The sequence below is a fragment of the Balaenoptera musculus genome, chromosome 10 (genome assembly GCF_009873245.2).
Source record: "Balaenoptera musculus isolate JJ_BM4_2016_0621 chromosome 10, mBalMus1.pri.v3, whole genome shotgun sequence".
NCBI classification, from domain to species: Eukaryota; Metazoa; Chordata; class Mammalia; order Artiodactyla; family Balaenopteridae; genus Balaenoptera; species Balaenoptera musculus.
In genome coordinates, this window is record NC_045794.1 from 89,842,705 (window position 1) to 89,864,742 (window position 22,038).

The following is a 22,038-nucleotide window of genomic DNA, read 5'->3' on the forward strand; positions in this document are numbered from 1 at the left end:
AGGTTCCCCCTCCATCATGGTTTAGTTTTATCTGGACCTCCTTCTCAGCGCTTGGCTTGTATCTCTGCTATAGGGTTTATTCATTCTTCTCTGACTGTAGTCAGTTGTCTACCACCTCTCCCCAAATCACCAGCCTTACTTCCATCACTTTTCACCTCAAGCACTCACTCCTGCCCCAGGGCTTTTGTGCATGCTCTCCCCTTTGCTGTCGTGCTCTTCCTCTACGTGTCCACGTGGCTCACTCTCTCCTTCCTTCACATGCCACTTCACAGGAAGGCTTCCCTGATAACCGCCCCACGCCCCTGCCCCCATCATGCTCTCTCCCTCTTATCCTGTTTCTGCCTTCAGAGCCCTTCTCGTCACCTGACATATTGCAGTTTAATTTGTTTATTTTATCGTCTGCCTCCTCCTACAGGATGTATTACTTACTGGGGTTTGCTATACAAATATTTGGAAAAGCATGGCACTAGACCATGGATTGGTGAACTTTTACTGTGAAGAATACAGTGGTAAATATTTTAGGCTTTGCAGGTCATGAAAATGATTCAACTCTGATGCTATAGTGTGGAAGCAGCCATAGACAATATGTACACAAATGGGCAGGGCTGTGTTACAATAAAACTTTATTAACAAAACCAGGTCCGGGACTGGGTTTGGCCTGTGGGAGGTAGTCTGGCAAGCACTGCCCTAGACTGTGGTCTAGTGTGAGCCTGTGTCTTTTGTGGGTAAATTTCCTGCATTCAGGAGCCATGTCTTTTTCATGTCTGGATCTTAACCAAGAGTCCTCCATCCCAGGGTCTAGCCCATTCCTTGCACATAACAAATGTTCATAAACATTTGCCGAGATATTCAATAAACATTTACTGAATCCCTAACTCAGAACAGCTGGGCACCAAATCCATTAATGTTGGTTGAATGAACACAAGAGCCCTGGTCTCAAATTCTCAAAAGCCTTTGCCCCTCCCCCAATCCTTCCAAAGGCTGAGACCCAGAGTCCAACGGATGTCCTCGCCCTGGCTGCCTGGGTCACGTGCTGCCAGGGGTCGGAAGGGGTGGTGGGAAGTGATGGGAACAACGGAGGGTTTGATGGACTGTTTAGGGAACTGCCTAATTATCCTGCTTATCAGTTTGCTGGTTCCTTTCCTTTGCTCTTCCCCTTAATAAATCAAAACTCCTTCTGTTGTTATTGAGCTCTGGGTCACTGATTCTTTTGCCCGTGTGTTTATAGAGTTAAAGTGTGACCGTGAGATTGAATGGAAGGGAAGGGAGGCACCTGACAAGTGTCAGCTCTGAAAGGCAACACCTCAGCTTCCCAGGGCCCTGTACACTGTGCAGGGTGAAGGAGGGGGCTTCCCGCTGTCCAGGGCACTGGCCGGGTCAGGAGGAAAGGTGGACTTAGTGGGTGCAGCTTGTGCACCCAGCGAGTTTATAATCCAGCGGGGGAGGCTGACTGTAGGTTTTTGTGAGGTCCACGGGTTAAGAATAGTTTTTAAATGGCTGGGGAAAAAAAATTGAAAGAAGAACGATAATCCCATGACACGTGAAAATTATATGAAACTCAAATTTCAGCGTCCATAAAGTTATAGTGGAACACGGCCACATGCATTCATTTACCTCTTGTCTAGGGATGTTTTTATACCACAATGGTGGAGTCCAGCAGTTGCAACAGACCATTTGGCCAGAGAGGTTAAGATGTTTACCATCTGGCCCTGTACTGAGAAAGTCTGCTGACCCCTGACTGGCATGACTACCTGACTGGGGCTAGCATCACTGACACTGCCTGGGAGCTTGTGAGAAATGGAGACTTTCAGGCAGGCCCCACCCAGGCCTAGTGAATCAGAATCTGCATTTTAACGAGGTCTCCAGTGATCTGTAAGCACTGGAAAGTAGAGGGAGCATTTAGGCCCTAGAGGAAGTGAATCAACATCTCTAAGTATCCACAGATTTTTAAAGTGCTTTATCTCAGTCAGGCTGCAGGGCAACTCTTCACCCATTAGGGAGACTTATTAGGGCCACTTTACAGATGAGAAAACAAAGACTCCAAGTCAAGTGCTCACCCAAGGCTACAGAATAGACCTGGGAAGTGGCCGAGCTGGGATTTGAACTCCTGGGGCTGTTGCAGAGTCTGTGGCATTAACCATTAGGCTGCATGGCTCCCTGTAAAGAGAGGGTAAGACCACACTGAGTCTAAAGTTGGAGGCACCCAACTGGTGCCCCAGGGCGTTCAGTGGACTACAGATGTGTTTTACTTGGCCTGTACAGCGTTTCAAAAGATTTTAAAATTAGTTTTCAATATGTTAAAATCAGGAGAATTCATATCAGAGACTCAGAGAATCGGCTTATGAAAGACTCCGATGATCAGGTCCACACAGTCTCTCAGGGCTCTGTCCGGCTGGGACTGAGTTGTGTGTGGCTGCCCATGCAGGCTGGCCTGGGCTCTCTGGGTCATCACAGTCCCCACCTGGACTCTTGACTCATTCGGGTAACTATCCTGACCCGGTGAGCATCTGAGTTCACGTCCTCTGGGCGTGTAGAGCAGCACGCGGGTCACTGGGCATCTTGTTAAAATGCAGCATCTGATTCAGCAGGTCGGAGGATATGTCTGTGCTCTGCATTTTTAAGGGGCTCCCAGGTGACGCTGAGACTGCTGGTTCTTCTACAAAGTTCCCACTTTGAAGAGAAGGTTGTCAAGGAGCTCAGGCCTGTCTGACTCAGGGGCTACACTCAACTCGGTTCATCACCCAACGCATCCCAATAGGTGCTCTTGCGGCTGCTCCCTTATCCCTCAGAGTGGGTGGAAGTCCCAGGGTCTTCTCTTCAGCTGCTGGTAGCCCCCTCCATTGACCCACTCAATCCTCAATACAACCATTTTCCACGAGCGTCATGACATGGGAAAGCCTGAACAGCATTCACTGTCCCACGTGGCCTCCCTTGCATCTTATGGCCTCACTACTGGAGGATGGAGTGTTGGTGTGAAGGTTTCTTGGGGCTGGGGGCCAGTAGTCAAGGTGAGAGGACAGGTTCTGTCAATAGTGTTCATCTGTCTGGAGGCTAAGTAGAGGATGCTGGTAACTGTGTGTAAGACGTCTGCTCGCCCTGCCCCCAAACACACACACTCTCTTCTCTCTCCAAAACGCAGTAAGCCCACTGTTTACATCCTTCTCTGGCTTCCTCCCACAAACAACCCTGCTGCTGCCACCTGTTGGCAACAATGCCAGCTGCCTCCAAGTGGATTTATTTCCAAGAAGCCAGAGGTGTGGCTGGTCTCATCTGCAGGAAGCAGGGTGGGAGGCTGGCCTGGGCCGCGGCTGCAGGGAACAGGTGGCACCTGCTTGTTTCAGGACATCACTTCTACTGCCTGCTGATAGTAACAATGGGCTGCGCCTGCACATTTTGGCTGAGGAAGACCTCAGTGGACACACAGGCTGTGTTCCAGGTGGGCTGGCAGAACTCTCTGGAGGCTTCCTTCCTTGGCATGGGTGCCAGGACCAGGGGAAAGAATGTGCAGCCTTCCCAGCACACAATGTGCAACCTTGTGCCAAATCATTTCGCCTCCTCGATCTCTGCTGGTCTCATCTGTTAAATGGGTATCATGATAACCATACCCTCATCAAAAGACTGCTGGAAACTGAGCAGGCTCCCAGTGTGGATGAATTTTGTAAATTGCACGTGACTGTTGAATGTTGGGGGAAAAGTATGGAGCTGGTCATCAAGTTGTGGGAAATTATACAGAGTACCCCCCGACAGGCGATGTGTGCCCCCTCCTCTTTTGGGGAGACTCCTAGGGAATGACTTCTCTGGCCTTTCTTGCATACTATGCCAGGATGGGTCAACAGACGTTGCCAGGAAAAGAGAGAAAAGAAGAAGGAAGTCCTACTGTTTTTCAATGTTTGTCAGCTCAAAAATATTCTGTTTTCCATGGAGGAGTGGTGTGGTCAGTGCACACAAGAGCAGATAATTTATTCTTTCCAGGTGAGTCTCTTCCTGCGTCTCTGTCCCTCTTGACAAAACGGGGCCTGTAAGGGATTGGGGGGTACGCTGTTTTTAAGACATAGTGCCAGGGGGTGATATTCTTCCTTGTCTTCTTCCCATTCTCTTGCACAAGGGTTCTTATTCTTGGCTTCAGGCCTGGGGTGAGATCAGTCCAGCAGACAACAAGAGCAGTTCATACGCAAAGGTCAGTGCTCGTCTCCAAGGTACGGACATGTTTCTTGGGTGGAACCCTGTGAAATTCTTTATAAATCAACTCTCCAATTAAGTTGGCTGGTCGCCTTATGATGGGAAGAGATGATTCCACCAGGGTGTTCCTGAGGGTCCCAGGCAGCAGGAAGAAAAGAGCTGAAGGACCTGACAACCTCAGTTCGAATCCCGCTTCCGTCATTTACCTGTGACTGTAAGCAAAACAACTCTTGGAACCTCTGGAAAGCTGGGATCAGAAATAGCTCTCAGGGGCTTCCCTGGTGGCGCAGTGGTTAAGAATCTACCTGCCGACACAGGGGACACAGGTTCAAGCCCTGGTCTGGGAAGATCCCACATGCCACGGAGCAACTAAGCCCGTGTGCCACAACTACTGAGCCTGCGCTCTAGAGCCCGCGAGCCACAACTACTGAGCCCACGTGCTGCAACTACTGAAGCCCGTGCGCCTAGAGCCCATGTTCCACAACAAGAGAAGCCACTGCAACAAGAAGCCTGCGCACCGCAACGAAGAGTAGCCCCCGCTCGCCACAACCAGAGAAAGCCCATGCGCAGCAACAAAGACCCAACGCAGCCAAAATAAATAAATAAATAAATTTATAAAAAAAAAAAAAAAAAAAAAAAAAAAGAAATAGCTCTCAGGGCACCTCTGAGGGTTAGAGGAGATGTTGAAGGCACTTATCCTGTTGTACCAGGTGGTGTACCTTTGTTCATCCCATCTGATCTGCTTTGAGTTATCCCAGAGAAGGCAAGGAATTTGTACCAGGTCACAATGCTAGCCGATGGCAGAGCCCAGATCAGAACCCAGTGAGGTCTAAGTCCAAAGCCCACACTCTTCTTCGTTTACCTCTCCACCTCACATTCACGTGGCGCTTCATACTTTTTAATGCACTTCTACTCACTAGCTCTTCCAAGTGATTGGTGAGGAGAATCGTGTATATTTGACATATTTGGCACCCTGCACTTATGTGTTTAAATGACTTGCCCAGGTGGATACTGTGGGCCCCAGGGAGTGCAAGGCTGGCGGGAGGACCCAGGTTTCCTGAACCCAGGCCAACCAAGGATGGTGCAAATATGCGGGGATTGGCCGAGTAAGCGTCACCAGTAGAGATCTCGGCCTTAAACCCTCGTAAGGAAAACGAGTTGATGATCCAGGTGATGTCATCTTCAACATGACAGATGTCAGGCTGGACAGAGTCATGAAATAACTGTTTTAGTTTGCTTCTGTTTGTGCTTAGAACTGTGGCATTTTGGCATCCAAAGGAAGAAAGAGGCCCTTAGGACTCTTTACAGAATATGTGTGTTTGTGTGTGTGATATATACATATATGTACACACACACACACAGAGTCCATTCTCATTATTCACAGTAGTTATGTTCTGTAACTTTGCAGCAAACACTGAATTAGCGAATCCTGAACCACTGCTCCTAGGGTTCATTTCCTGCAAGCCTATGGTCACATTTTCATCAACTCATCAATATATAATCTTGTTATGTGTGCTTCCTTTTAAAGACAACTTATTTAATATATATGGTTGATTCATTAACATTGAACTCATAGCATAGCACTCATAGCACAACACCATAACTCATACCTGAATGAAGCTTATCTAACACATACATTTTTTATCATAAGAAACATCACAGCCTGCTTGGGGTTAGCAACATCAGACAGCGCTTCAGCCCTACGCTTGGGAGTCATTTTAAACAATGAAATCACCAACACAAGGGACAAAAATGCAAAAGTGTGGCACTAAATACACCAAGAAGAGGACACTTGTTTACAAGCTGAAACAAGAAGAGTGTTTCCTGGTCGACATCAGTTGGGAAAAGAACACGCAAATTATTCACCGCTCTGCACATGTCTGTGAATGACCACGAAAACCTACGAGAATTGATTCTGGGGTGACGAATATATTCCTAGTGAGTAGGTGAATTCAGAAATACAGAATCCATGAATAATGAGGATCCAGAGTATTTATTGTGCTTACAGAGAGGGCAACTCATGCCAGAGTCTCTGAGAAGCAGGACACAGTGTTTACAATTTTCACTAAGGTGTAAAGGACAGATGGATGTCCCTTAAGGGCCCATTTTGTTCAAGAGAAGCAGAGAGTAAAGGAGGCAGTGGTCATCTGCGGGGGGACTTGGTGGGTGGTGGAGTTGAGAGGGAGGCTGCTGGAGGGAGTGTGTGTCCCTCTCTCCTCTCCTCCTACACAACTTGGCAGCGGCCCGTGAACACTGCTTCCCCGGCACGCCTTGCAGGCTGGAGCCTCTCCCCTGCTCTCACTTGACTCAGCTTCTGCTGAGCATGAAGCACAGAGTGACTTTCCTCCCTGGTGATCTCCCAGGTGCTGGGGAGCACTTGATTTCTTAACTGTTCCCCTGGGTTCCATTCCCCCATTTGCTCATTTTCTAGCCCTTTCTCTCCATTACCGTGTTATCTGGCCACCTACTCCCCCTTTAAAAAGTGGCCAGTGCTGGGAAGTCTTGTTAAGTGAGTCAGCCCGAGGGAAGACAGCAGAGTCCAGGTCGCTGGGAGCTGATGACAGCAGCGGCCCTGGCCAAGCAGGGGTGTGCAAGACGCCGGGGCGGCTGGAAAACAGTGCATTTAGGAGCTGCCACCTCGTCCCCCCAGAACAGACAGGCTGTCTGCCAGGGCGCCTCATCCCTGTCCCTCATTACTCCAGGCTCCTCTTAGTAGAACGACAAACCCTGGCCAAGCCCGCATCTGGGCTTATTAACCTGTGACCATGGCAGTGCCCTTTACCTCTCACTGAACTTAGGAGCCAGAGCCAGACTGCCCAGGGTTGAACCCCATTCCACCCCTTACTCCCTGTGCCTCAGTTTCCTCATCTGAAAAGTGGGGATACCCACAGTATCTTCCTCATAGGGTGGTTATGAGGATAGTAGTCAATGAGTAATTTATAAAGCACTTAGAACAGTGCCTGCACAGAGTAAACTCCATAGAGCATAAGCTTTTATTATTATTCTGGCTATTATTACTACTACTGTTCTTATCTGTAAAGTATGCAATGGGGTTGAATAATCTCAAAGGATTTTCTTTCCCTTCCTGTTCTGTTACTGTGGATGCTTCCTCACTATGCGGCTTTGGGCAAGACCCTTCTCCTCTCTGGGGCCTCAGGTTCTTATCTTTTAAGTGGGGTGCTGGGACTTAAGTCCTGAAAGTCTGTGAATTTATGAAACAAGGATAAGGTGACTCCCAGGGTGGGGTTTGCGTGTTATCTTGGCCTCTCCTGGGAATGCTGGAATCCCGTTTTCCTTACTTTAAGAATTTACCCAGAATTTAATTCTCCTCCCCTTTTTGTCTATTATGAGCCACCGCTTATCTCATCTTAGTTGAGATAAGCAGTTAAGTAATCAGAGTAATAGTTTATGTTTGTAGTGAGTTTTTAAAGCTCTCATTCACTGAGTGTTGACCAGGCACCTTCCTAAGCCTGGGCTGATTGATGCTATCATCATTACAACTCCAGGAGGGAGATTATTGTCCCCATATTAGAGATGAAGAAATTGAGGCACGGAGAGGTTAGGCAACTTGCCCAAGGACACACAACTAGTAAATGGTTAATCCAGATTCAAACCAGAAACACGCTTTCAGATTCTACAAACGCTACCTCCACACTATACTGGCAGTTGGCCTTGAACTTGACTTCTATGATAATAACAGATATGCCACTCCTTTCAATAGACAGCTCATAGTATTGATCAAAACCACAGATTCTTTTCATTGGAAGATACTGTAGCAGTCACCTTCAGGGTATGTTAAACTTTTGGGAGGTGAAAGAAGCTATGGACTCTTTCCCCCCCACCAAAACATTCATATCTCATCCACACATAAACATACGCAGATGCGTCTCAGTTTTACGGGGTTCAAACATCTCAGGCTAAGAATCTCACGTAATGCTTAAATTCCCTTGAAACTCTCCAGTAAGTATTCATCTTTGCTCCAATTCTGCATTGATGAGAACTTCCTACCCAAAGGGGCTCTTCATTCCATTAATATTCACCTCTGATTGTTAGAAAGTTGCTCTTTCAACACAACTCTCATGCATTTCCCCCTGACCTTGGTCCCTTGGTGACCTGCTACATGTTATATAGCAGCAGCCCAGCTTACCTTCCCAGGACAATTCTCCAAGTTTCTGGGGATGGTGGCTACACTGTCTCTAGCCCTCCTAGCCTGGATGTCTCTGCCCTCCATTGCTCAGTTCATCTTCCCCTGGACATACTCATGTGTCAATGGCTCTTTCAAACATCCAGAACTGGTTTACAGCCCAGAACCCAAAACAATGTTCTAGCCATGGAGGAATCAGTGCAGTGCAGGACTCTCACTTTATTTTGGAAATCGTATCTCCATTAATATGTCCTAAACGAGGTTTAAAAAAACTTATTTTATTTTGAAATATAACACACATGGAGAATTGCCCAGTATAAAAATGACAGTTCAATGAGCTGTCAATCACAAAGCAAACATCCACATAACTACTACCCAAGTCAAGAACTAGAACTTGGACCACTCCTGCTGCATCCCAATGGCCACACCTCCCTGCTCCACAAAGGTAACTTCTATTTTTTTATGGCAGTAATTTTCTTGCTTTTCTTAAAAGTTTTATCACCTTAATATGTATTCCACTTAACACTATAGTTTAGTTTCCCTGGTTTTGAATTTTATATAAATGAAATCATATAAATAGGCATCCTTTTGTAGCTGACTTATTTCATTCAATGGTGTATTTGTGAAATTCATGCACGTTGTTGTATATAGTTTTAGTTCATTCATTTTCACTGCTGGAAATTTTCCATTTGTCTGAATATACTGCGATTTATTTATCTATTCTATTTCTAATGGACACATGGACTGTGTCCAGATTTCGGCAGCTATGAACAAGCTGCTATAAACACTGGAGCACACACGCATGCATTTAGGTTGGGTATACCTATAAAAAGAACTTCTGTGTAACTTCAGCTTAGTAGATGATAACAATCTGTATTCCAAAGCAGTTGTATCAATTGACACTTTCACTAGCTCTGTGTTTGTGTTCCAAATGTTCCATGTCCTTGCCAACACTTAGTATTATTAATCTTTTTAGTTTGAGCTAGTCTAGTGGTTATATAGTGGCATCTCATCATAGTTTTCATTTGCATTTCCCTAGTGATGAATGAGGTTGAGCCCATTTTCACCTATTTATTAGGTGTTTATGGATTAGAGCTTTTGGCAACTCCTTACTCATCTGATTCACATTGAACTTGCAGCCAAATGAAATAAAGTCTCTGACAGAGGATGCTGTTTGGTCACATCTCCCCTGTTGACTTCAATTGGATTTTGGGTTCCCAGAGCAGGTCCAAACATTCTTAATAATAATGACAGCTAATATTTATTGAGTGCCTATTGTGTTCCAGGCACTGAACTATGTGTTTGACATGAATAATGTCTCTTAATCTTCACAACCAGCATATTAGGTTGATACTATTAATACCCTCCTTTTACATAAGATGAAACTAGGGCGGGGCAGGGTAAGTAACTTAACCTAAGGTCTCACAACTAACAAGTAGATTCAAATCAACACCCTTAGCCACTATGACAAACTGCCTCCCAAAGATGGAAACATGTGACTACAATTGAAAAACAACCTTTAAAAATGGTTAAATACTGAATAATAAAATGGACATGTAACTGTCAAATGGAGAAAAATCATTGCAAAGTATGACAAAGGATGAATGTTCTTAATGTGCGAAGAGTTTTTACAAATTAAGGAAAGGACATGCATCTCAATTAAAAAATGGTGAAAAGTTTCTTGAGTCAGGTAAACCTGGAAAATTCTGCACAAGTTTTTATGTTCTTGTACCCCTAGGAGGTATATGAGCAAACTTACGACTCTGAGAAGTTCTGCACTAAAAACCTACTTTAACATGGAATTTTCGTATTTGACTAAAATAGTCTTTAGCATAGTCCTTTGGAACAGACTTTGAAACATGTTGAACTCCATAATAACCACTGCTTCCTCTGGTTTCTAATCTGGTAAAACTTTCAACAAAGGAAATGAAATTAGTTTTGTCCAGGGTTTCTTAACCTTGACGCTCTTCACATTTTGGGCTGGATAATTCTTTGTTGTAGGGGGCATTTTAGGGTGTTCAGCAGCATCCTTGGCTCCCACCGGGTAGACGCCAGATGTCCCTAGCACTTCCCTCACCCCCAGTTGTGACAACCAAAACTGCCTCCAGACATGACCAAATGCCCCTGGGGGAAGAACACCACCCTCTTAAATTGGTCTAGCCTTACTGGTTTCTTAGAACTCCTGGTGTGCCCCATGATTACCTCCTTACTATCTAAGTGCTCCCCAAACTGCACAGCGTTTCACTATATTTTGATTTCTGTGCCTTGTGACATCCACTATTCTTTGTTTTAATAAAGAGGGTATTGGTCCATCTCTTGTCTTCGAGTCTTTCTTGTTTGTTAGAATTCCTTAAATCTCCAGGCACACCAAACCACGTAGTTACCCTGACAGGGAACTTCTTTCCATCCCTTAGGTGGAATTAAGCTCCATCCTTCAATCTCCACACTCCCTGCACAGCCTTCTATCAGATCCTCAGTACATCTTATACTTATTTACTTATGTGGTTGTCTCCTCAGTTTCTTGAGAGCAAGGACTGGGTCCTATTCATCCTCCGATTCTTAGCACAGAGTAGGTACGAATTAATATGTGTGAACAGAGAAGCAAAATATAATTGAGGAGGGTCAGGAATTTCAATCATGGGATCCTGGGTGGATTTCCAGTAAGACTGAGTTAATTGACAGCCTCTTCACCAGTTTCCTCCTAGAAATGTTCTCCTTGCTTCTCTCCAGGCAGACAATCTTCCTTCTGGAGAGAAGGTGGAAGTACTGTAGAAGATACCGTTCTGTTTTTCTCCCCCTCAGCCATGAATATGACATCATTTGCTCAGTCGGCATGTCCAGGCCGTTCCTGATGCTTTTCTCATTCCAGACAGAAGGAGAAAAGTCCTTTCCCCTTGATCTCAGCATTTTTGCAAACCTCAGTTTATTCCAGCGGTGACACTTCTTATCCTCGGAGATGTGGCCTCCTTTCCATGTTCGGGGAGTTCCTTTGGGGCTTGAGTTTCTCAGAGGCATCCCCTCCCCCGACATTGCGTCAGTCTCTTTAAGTATTTCTTTCTTTTTATTTCCTGTCTGGGATTATTTTAAGCTTTAGAAACGGAATTTAATTCTTGGGAACCCTCTAACTTTACCAAAGCTGTCCAAGATGGTGACAGTAGGCGGAAAGAAAGGGACAGGTTTGAGAAACATTAACAAAAGGGCAAGTGACAAGACTTGATGACCATCTGGACACAGGGGAGGGGAGATGACTCCCAGATTTCTGTTTCAAGACAATGGAGGGACTGGTGGTTCCTGTTGTAGAGATGGTCCCAGGAAGAGGAGGAGGATAAAGATGCGGAAGGAGGGCGGGCTGTCTGAAAACAAAATGGGCACGGTCTGGGAAGTTTAGCGTCTGAGGTTTCCACGGGGCATGCAGTGGAGGTGTACAGGAGGTAACTGGGTATAAGAGCCTGATGCTCTGCACAGGAAATGTGACTGAGGGGCTGCTGGTGTGTAGATGGGAGCTGAAGCTGAAAGAGCAGACGAGAGCTCAGACAGCGTGTGCTGATGGAACAGATGCGGCTAAAGATGGAGCAGGAAGGAGAGCGCTTGAAGGAGACTGTGACGGAGGGGTCAGAGAGAGAGCAGAGAGACAGGAGAGGGGCATGAGTTTCAGGGCAGAAAGGACGGCCAGCAGGTTTAAATGGTATAGAAAGGTAAATTCAGCTATGGACAGAAGAGTGACAGCTGAATTAGCAGCAGAGGGTCATTGAGGACCACATGTTCTCACACGGTTCTGTTTGAGCCAGGAGCTTGAGAGGTGGTCTGCGGTAGCCCCCGACACTTCCCCATCCCCACTCCCCTTATTTAGGAGTAAATCTCCAGAAGCCCAAGCACTGATCAGTATCCCTCCATGAGATTTTTTCAGAGATGCTGGAAAGAGACAGGGTCTTTCTTCCTCTGGGACGGTGAGCTTAGGGACCAGAATGGGCCACCCACAGCCATCTATCTCGACTATCTGAAGAAACATCAAGTAGAGATAAACAGAGCCAAGAGCTCTGATATCATTTGAGCTACTGGATCCAGCTCTGCCTGAATCTGTCAAGAACTATCCCAGACTTCCTGATCCTTGAACCAATGAATTATCTTTTGCCCCCTAATTTGATTTGCATTTCTACACTTGCAACTGTAAAAATCTGACCAGTATAATTTGTCATAATATGTTGTAACCGAGCAGGACCCTATAAGGTTTTCCCGGGACAGACCCCTCCCCCATATCTTCTGCTGTAGCTCCTCTCTGAAGGACCTAGATGATAGTATCTGATGCACACTTCTTGAGTTGTTTTACAGATGCTAAAACCACCACCAAATGGAAGAAATGAACTATTTGATGATCAGGAGTCCCCAGACCTACTGGTGCCTAAGGATTGATCATGTTAACCACTCTGTTACCTCACCATCAACCAATCAGAGAATTGTGCATGAGCCGATCACATTCCCTGCGACCCCCGCCCTCACCTGGCCTTTAAAAATGCTCTGCTGAAGCCCTTCAGGGGGAGTTCGGGGTTTTAGAGCAGGAGCCACCCGTCCTCCTTGTATTGGCACCTTTACAATAAAATCTGCATTTTCCTTCACCACAACCCAGTGTCAGTAGCTTGGCTTTACTGCACGCGGGTGAGCGGACCCAAGTTTGGTTTGGTAACAGCGTCAACTGTGACTATGTAAAATATGTTATTTACTTTTGTAGAAACTGACTCCAGGGGCTTCCTCCTGGGAGCCATATGCATTTGCTACCTTCTGGGTGCTAACGTTGCAGGTGATAAAGAGATGAGTAAGACATGAGCTTACAAGTAGCTGTGGAGATGATGACAGGAACAGAAGAATCACCATCTGCAAAATGCTTTACATCTATTTCTCTGAATTCACAATGACAGGAAACAATTAGCCAGGTAGGGTTTGGCTAGTATGGCCTGAGCTGGAGAGATGCTCCGTGGGAGCTCAGAGAAAGGTGGGTTGGGGAGGACAGGGAGTGAATTTTGGTCTCCTCTAACACTCTGATCTGGGTGGCTGGGCTCAGGTGGGGGTGATGGGGGATTCAGGGAGAGGAGAACAGGTAGTCTGGGGAAGCCGTGTGAGTATTAACATAAGCGGAAGAGCTGCTTCTCATACCTTTCCCATTCCGGCGTGGGCGTGTCCCAGCTTGACCACCACAGGGAAGTGTGGGGCTGTGAGCTGAAAGAGACAAGAAGAAATTACTCATTAGCATCCCAGAGCATCACCACCAAGACATTGCTCACTGCCTGTCCTGTACAAAGATATGGTCATCCGATATCACCAGCAATCCCCAAAAGAATGCTTGGACAGATGGTCATCCCTCTGTGGCTTAAACACCCTAAATGCCATTGCTTTCAGCTTCCAAAGGAAACCCCGAGCTCCTAAAACCAGCCTGCCCGGGGCATCCACCAACCTGGGGAGAAAGCAGAGCAGAGCAAACTGACTGGCTTCAAATCCTGGCTTTACCACTTGTGCAACCTCAGATAAGCTACCACATGGATCTGTGCGTCAGGGTCCTCATCTGTAAAATGGGGATGATGAGTACCCATCCCACAGGGTTGCTATGAGGACTAAATGAGTTATTACATGTGAAGGCTTCACATTGTAAACACTCAGTGAATGGCGGCTTAAATATTCCTGTCTTGGCTCTGCCTTGCGTGATTCCCGACAACAACCTTCATGTATCTGGAAACTCTCATTCCCTCCCCCAAGCTCTCTCCAGGCCACGCTGTGAGTTTTCTTAATGACAGTGGTCATGCTACAGCACAAGCATTTATGGGCTGCGCTGTGTGGGTGCTGTGCTGAGCAACTGCCCCGGATCATCTCCTTCAGAGAGCAACAGGGCAGCAGCCTGTCCTGGTTGGTTCCCTGTTGCATCCCCAGCAATTAGAACACTGCCTGACCCAGGGAAGGTGCTCGATACGGAATCTGTGCCTTAATCAGTCCTCTGAGCAAGACCTACGAGGCATGCATGCCTCTCCCTATGATACAGAGGAGGAGAGGGGCTCAAATGGTTAGGTGCTCCCCCATGCCCACGCTTACTCAGCTGGCAAGTGAGGGGACCAGGTTTGAACCTAGGCTATGTATTTCCTCCTTATTCTGTTCATATGTTGTTTGAGATGGGTTTGCTTGGTGTCTAGAAGTATATTTGGAGTTGCTTGAGGGCAAGGGTTATCCCTTCTCGCTATTTAGCAATAATACCACTCCTCCGACTTGAGTCAGCCCTAGCCAGAGGTAATCACGTCCCACTCTCTGTGCTGTGCAGTTGTCTCTTCTGGTGCCTGTCACTCTGTCCTGGATTGCCCCCCGACACTCTGGACGCTTTGAGAGGAGGAACCCAGCTCTTCCCTCCTGGTGCCCAGCACCTAGTCTGACACTTAGGAGTGGCTGCAGCTGCGGCAGAAGGGTCTGCTGTGGGTCACAATCCCACTGGATGGACCTCATCTCATTTTACCGCCACAATGGTCCCATGAGGCGAGCAGGGAAGGTATTCTTGTTACCATTTCACAAGCAGAAAATTGAGACTCAAGGAAGTTGCTGGGAAGGGGTGGAGCTGGCTCTTGAACTTAGGTCTGTCAGACTTCAAGCCTGATGTGAATGGTTTCCTCTAAGATCTAGTACAAGGGCTTCCTGCAGTAGATGCTGAATAAAAAATTTCCTCCCTGATTTCAGGCTAAAATTTATCATATCCTGGTGTCTAGAGTTAACAAATGCATCTCTTAAAAAAAAGGCAGTATTTATTTTTGATTCCAAAAGCAATATGTACTCATTATAAAAAGTTTGTAAAATATAATAAAGTTCTATGCTGTTATGTACAAAGAAGACAATAAAAATCACCCTCAAAATTTGAGCAGTTTTGGTGTATTATCTGATAGTCGTTTTTTTATTTTAATCTAAATTTTTTCTTTTGATTTGTTCTGTTCTCACAAAATTGGGAGTACAGTGCATACCCAATTTTGCTCGTTGCTCTTTCCACTTAATGTTATAAGTGGTAAGCAATTCCTGGCAGTAATTACTTGTCAGTTTAAGAGTTATTATGGAATATTTCACATATGAAAGAAGACTCACAAGAGCAATATTGTGGACATTATCTAGCTTAAGAAATAAGCCATTGTCCAAACAGCTGAAGCCCCTGATGTACTTCTTTCTTACCAAATTTCCTTGTATTTATTCATATTTTAACTATTACATATGATTCCCAGTCAATATACATTACACATGTTAAACTTTATGTAAGTGGCATCAAAAGAACCTATTCTTTTTTTTTTTTTAATTTATTTATTTATTTTTGCTGTGTTGGGTCTTCGTTTCTGTGCGAGGGCTTTCTCTAGTTGCGGCAAGTGGGGGCCACTCTTCATCGCGGTGCGCGGGCCTCTCACTATCGTGGCCTCTCTTGTTGCGGAGCACAGGCTCCAGATGTGCAGGCTCAGTAGTTGTGGCTCACGGGCCTAGTTGCTCCGTGGCATGTGGGATCTTCCCAGACCAGGGCTCGAACCCGTGTCCCCTGCATTGGCAGGCAGATTATCAACCACTGCGCCACCAGGGAAGCCCCAAAGAACCTATTCTTATCGGGAGATTGGGATTGACATATATACGCTATTGATACCATGTATAAAATAGATAACTAATGAGAACCTACTATATAGCACAGGGAACTCTACTCAGTACTCTATGGTGACCTAAATGGGAAGGAAATCTAAAAAAGAGGGGATATATGTATACATATAGCTGATTTACTTTGCTGTACAGTAGAAACTAACACAACATTGTAAAGCAACTATACTCCCCTAAAAATTAAAAAAAAAGAATCTGTTCTTTTTTTAAATAACTTAAATTTGACCCTCTACTTTTTAAAAAATCTAAATACATAAGCTTTTTTAAAATATGTATTTTATTTATTTATTTTTGGCTGTGTTGGGTCTTCGTTGCTGCGTGTGGGCTTTCTCTAGTTGCAGCGAGCGGGGGCTACTCTTTTTTGTGGTGCATGGGCTTCTCATTGTGGTGGCTTCTCTTGTTGCGGAGCACGGGCTCTAGGCGCGCGGGCTTCAGCAGTTGTGGCTTGCGGGCTCTAGAGCACAGGCTCAGTAGTGGTGGCACACGGGCTTAGTTGCTCCTCGGCATGTGGGATCTTCCCGGACCAGGGATCGAACCTGTGTCCCCTGCATTGGCAGGCGGATTCTTAACCACTGCGCCACCAGGGAACCCCCCAGCCCCCCCGCCAAAAGAATCTATTCTTTTACAATTTTGGGGTACATTATGTTTGTGAGGCTCATGTAAGTTGATGTATATAGCTCAGATTCATGTTTAACTACTGCAAAGTATTCCACTTTATGAACACTTTGCCATTTGTTCATTTCCTGCTGATGAACATTTAGGTGATTTCTGTTTTTTCCGATTATAAACAATACTAGTAGGGGAATTTCTCCAGGGCACACGCACTGGAGCAGGATTGCTAGGGTTGAGCAATGCTCGTCTCAGCTTTGCTAGATATTGCCAAATTGCTCTCCTAAGTGGTTGTACCCACTTATGCTCTCACGGACAGGAAAAGAGATCCCAACACTTGAGGTTGAAAGACTTAAATTTTACCAACCCAAGGGATATGAAGTGGAATGAATGGGCGCATTTTCACCAAGTGGCTGTTGTTCCCCGGCAGCATCGTCACACCCAGCCATTCACCCACAGACCCTAGATATCGACACCCCCGCCCCCAGCAGTCCATGTACTGCCCAGGTCACTACTGGGGCTTCATCTCCATCCCATTTTAAGGTGAAGCCTGAGCTGAGGGGAAACGTTGTGCGTTCTCTTCCTCTCCATCCCTCCCAGCCTGATCATTTCGCCACACGCTGACAGGTACTGGAAAGAATTGAATGTTGGAGTTAAACTTACTCTCTGTTTGACCTTGACTAGATATTTAACCTCTCTGAGCCTTAGTGCTCTAATCTGCAAAACGGGGACAATAATGACCAACTCACAGGATAACTGGGGGAAGAAGAAATGACAAAGAATGTAAAGCTGCTTAGCACCAAGTGGAGGTTCAAAATCAAAGTGTTAAGTAGAACTGAGAGGAGGAAGGAGATGATTCTGGCTTTGTGGGGCGAAGAGAGAGATAAAGGAAGGCTGGATGATGGAGGAAGGAGAGCAGAGGCTCTAGCTTGGCAGTATTTGATTAATAGCCCGGGAGGGAGTGAAATGAAGTCCAATGAGGGAAAATCAGGGAGCTACACCAGAGCGAGTCATCAGAGGTGATTAAAGCTTGGCAATTTTAATCTGTAAGAACCTTAGTAATCTACTTGCCTATCCCCCATGTTACCATGATGTGGCAGGTAGAATTTCTAGGATTGCTCCCCAAGATGTCCTACCCTAATCTCTGGAGCCTGTGAATGTGATGAGATCATCATACAACGATTGTTCTATTATATGCACAGGTGACCTTAAAATAGGGAGATTATCTTAATCAAATTACAATGAGCCCTTAAAAGCAGAGAACTTTCTCAGGCTGGCAGCGGAAGAAGAAGGCAGAGAGATTCAAAGCATGAGAAAGACTCAACATACCATTCCTGCTCCAGGAGCTGAAGGCAGCCCCTGGCTGACAGCCAGCAAGGAACTGGGGGCCTCAGATCTACAGCTGCAAAGAACTGAATTATGCCAATACCAAGAATGAACTTGGGAGAGCACCTTGAGCTCCCAAGGAAAATACAGCATGCCAGCACCTTGATTTCAGCTGGCTGAGGCCCTAAGCAGAGAACCTTGTCATGCCATCCCAGATGTCTGATATACATAACTGTGAGATAATAAAGAGGTGTTCTTTTAAGCTGCTAAATTTGTTAGAGCAGCAATAGGAAACTAATACATGTGTCCTCTTAGATGCTGAAGCCCAAAGAGTGAAGTGATTGTTTTCATGCCACACAACTGGAGAACTGGTCAAGCTCATGTGTTTTGACTCTTAATCAAGCCCTCTCTCTACCCAGGCACACTTCCCTAGGGATATGCATCTCTGGGATACAATAAATGTTTCTGCCTAATCATAAGAATCAATAAAATAATATTAAATCTAACCAATTCAGTGGGCACTAACTGAATGAGAACTCTGTGGCTGGCTCTGTATTTCATGCTGTGCAGGACACACAGAAGATTGAGACAAGATTTCCTATCTTAGAGAGATGAGCTATGCAATGAAAGAGCAGAACAAGCAGCATGGTGGGTAAGTCTGGGTAGGTGGAGTCATGAACTAGTCTCCATAGGAAAGGAAGACTCAGTGAAGGATTCTGAAGGATGAGTAGTTTGTGGCTGGGTGGAGGGAAGGCTCAGCATTCCTCAAGGGCTGAATCGTGTAGAGTCTTGTGGTCTTCTCATGAAAGGTGTATAGATTCTTCATGAGCTCTAATGAACAAAGACTCATAGGAAGGGAGGATTTATTTTATGATACTTAATATGAGTTTATCATCAGTAAAGTTATTTTGGACATAATTGCTAAGTGGAATGATATATTTGAACTGAGTGCCCTTCTCCAACACTCTTACATGAAATTGGAGGAACATATTAATTGTCAAAAATAGTGGGAGTAGAAATTGCATCTGGATTTACAGGACACAGAAAGTCAATCCAGAAAAATCTGAGAATTTACAGTAAGATATTTCAAAGAAAGCATTTTGAGAATATGTTTAAGGCAATGAATTTTCCTGGTACCAGGGGCGAGTTTTCTTTGCCATGTTTTGCTTTGGTTGAGAAGAGCATTGTCTTTAGAACCAACTGGCAAGGCTCTGGGCTGGTGTTGGGCTGAGGCAGAGGCAATGTGAGGCCACATTACTGGGGGCCTTCTGAAGGGAAGAATTTAGGTTGCTTGAATGGGCTGGGGAAATAGCTCAGTTCTGGGACGCGAGCGTGACCTGTAAGCTGAGGGCAGGTTAAATTGCATCAGGAGAGGCTGAAGGGCCAGAGACCAATTTGGAATTGATTACAACCAACACAAAGTGCCACTGGTTGGGCCTGGACTGGGGTGGGGATGGTGGAGAGAGTGGGGGCACTCCCAAGAGTTTTTCTTTTTTTCAAGTGACACTTTTGAAAAATAGAAATATTTTCTTCAAATGACCTTAGAAATTCAAGACTAGTTTTGTCTACGACTTCATCATCTAGTCAAATCAGTGTTTGCTTTGGCCCACTTTACTTTATAATCCTCATTTAAATGTCCAATTAAAAAAAGGGATATTCTGCAATATTAGAGATAGAATTTGAAGTTTATTCACTTAACATTACACCATAAGTTTTCTCCTATTTTTCCACAATCTTTTTTTTTTTTTTTCTTCTATCCCTCCCCCACTTCCCAGCCCAGGTAACTGATCGCACCTTCTTGGTGATTTCTGCCCAACACTCGTTATGCTCCATCTTTGCAAACGTGTACGCACATATACGGTTGAGGTTGAGGTTTTTTTAGAAATGGCTCTTTTCACTTCACATCACACCATGTGCACCCCCTTCCCCATGTCAGTAGCTACACTCCTGACCCAATAGTTTTAATAACTTCACAATATTCCGCAGGGTACATGGGCTGCAATTCTTTGGCCATTTTCCTATAATAGACATTTGTGTCATTTTCTTTCTCTCTCTCTGCTACTACAAGGAAGACCACTAAATATTTTGTACACATGAGCTTGTAAACTAACATCTTAATATCTAGTGGCCAGGCCAAAAGCTTTTCAAGGGTAGAATCAGCAGAATTTGGAGACATTCTGACAGGTCTCTAAAGTCATTTGTTAGAGCTCAAGAAATGTCCATAGTACTGCACACTGGGTGAGTCTACCCACCACATGCTCTCCCAGGCTAATGACAACTACACTTATTGAGTGTCTCATAAGGGCCAGGGATGGTTCTAGGCACTTTATATATGTGAGCATTCTTCCCTTTCCCCATGTGATAGATAAGGAATCAGAGGCAAGACATCTGTCAAGGTCAGGCAGTTAAGAAATGGTAGAACTTCTCCACTGCCACCCAGGTCTTCTCCCCACTTTTCCCCTTTCCTTCCCCAAGCTGTTCAAATGGGTTTCAAAGGCCACTCTCATTTCCACTCATCTGCAACATGCCAGCCCCTCCCCGAACACAGACAGGTCACGGAGAACAAAAAACATCTTGTCGGCTATTTTCTCTCTTCCCTTCCCAACAATAGCTTTATTTAGTTCCCCTGGGGATGGCGAGGCCTGCACCAGTCTCTCACAGGCTCCCTGTCCCCGCTCACATGCCCCCGGGTGCTCCAGAGTTCAGCACTGCCCAATGGCGTGAGAGACCTGACATCCTGTTAGAAGGGGCAGATCAATTTTTGAAACCAGAGATCCCCACCCTGATAAGGGCCCTATTCAAAAAGTCTCCCAAGAAACCAAAATAAGTGGGGGTGGCCCAGTGCTCATGCTGGGCGTTCTCTTGGGGGGTTGGAGTCGGGGCAGTATGAGCCCGGGAAGTGGAGAGCTGGGACCTGAGTGGCCCGGTGCAGTTTCCCAGTGAAGGAGGCACTTCCCTCTACATTCATGACTCTGGAGATTTAAATACGTAGTGTCTGGTCCTGGCTAAGTGATGGAGAAAGCAAGGCCTGGAAGAGTCTAGAGAAGGAAATCAAGGACCAAAATCAACTGGGGAGATTTCAAGGAGGAGCTGGGCCTCCATTCCATGCATTTAGGCTCTGCCTGATCTAGTTCTTGCCTGCCTCCTCTGCTTCAATCTGTGTTTCTCACTCCTCCCCACCCCAACTTCTGTCTACAAGCTATGTTGCAACCCATAGGCCTTTCAGTTCTTTACCGAACGGGCCACATTCCCTCCAGCCACACGGTCTTTGCACATGCTGCCCCTTTTCTCTGAAAGATTCTACCTAGCACTCTTCTAGGCCACCCCTTTTCATACTTGAGGTCTCAGCTGAAATGCTCTATCCCGAGAGAGTGCTTCCCTGGCCACTGGTCTCAAGTAGGTGCTTCCTGTAGTCTTCTTTATCACACCGTGAACTCTCCCTTCATAGAGATAGCCACTATTTGTAATTGCACGTTTATTTCTTTTGTGTCCATCTCTCAACTCCCCTGTAGGTGCTCTGACAAAACAAGGTGCTTTGCATGTTTTGTTTACCACTGTATCTCCAGGCTCCATCCAAGGCCTGGCATACAGTAGACTGTGTATGCAGTGTATTTGTTGGATGGGTGTTACACAAAGCCTTCCATGACAGGGAGAGATGTCACACACATACAGGCAGAGTCAGACAGAATTTGGGGAAAAGCTGTTGATAAAGTTGCTTTGCGTAGAGGCTTGCTGGGGAAGCAGTGGGAATTAGGGTGAAAATATGGGCAGTGGCAAGCTTGGGGGGCCCTTACACCAGAGGAAGGGATTTAGGATGTATTCTGTGGGCACTGGGCAGCCATTGAGGGTTTGGGTGCAGAGGGTAGACACAGACAAAGCAGGTTCAGGAAGCCTCTTCTGGAGGCTGTGTTAACAACAGTTCCCATTTTTGGAGCACTTACAGTATACCACGCATGGTGCTAAGCACTTTACATATATCGCCTCATTTAAATCTCTTGACACTTCTATGAGGTAGCTCCTATTTTTAGCCCCATTTTATATGCAAGGAAGTGAAGGCTGAGAGAGGTGAGGTTTCTTGCCTAGGATCACTTAGCAAGAAAGGGGAAGAAATAGGATTTGGCCAGAGCCCACTG

General features: G+C 45.8%; 1 protein-coding gene across 1 annotated transcript in view; it reads right to left on the reverse strand.

Moving 5' to 3' along the window:
* Window positions 1-22,038, reverse strand: part of SYN3 (synapsin III) — a 451,775-nt gene that overhangs the window by 59,166 nt on the left and 370,571 nt on the right. Inside the window, exon 7 of the mRNA XM_036864745.1 lies at window positions 13,472-13,534. Coding sequence (XP_036720640.1) covers window positions 13,472-13,534 — 63 coding nt within the window. The remainder of the gene's footprint in view (window positions 1-13,471; window positions 13,535-22,038) is intronic.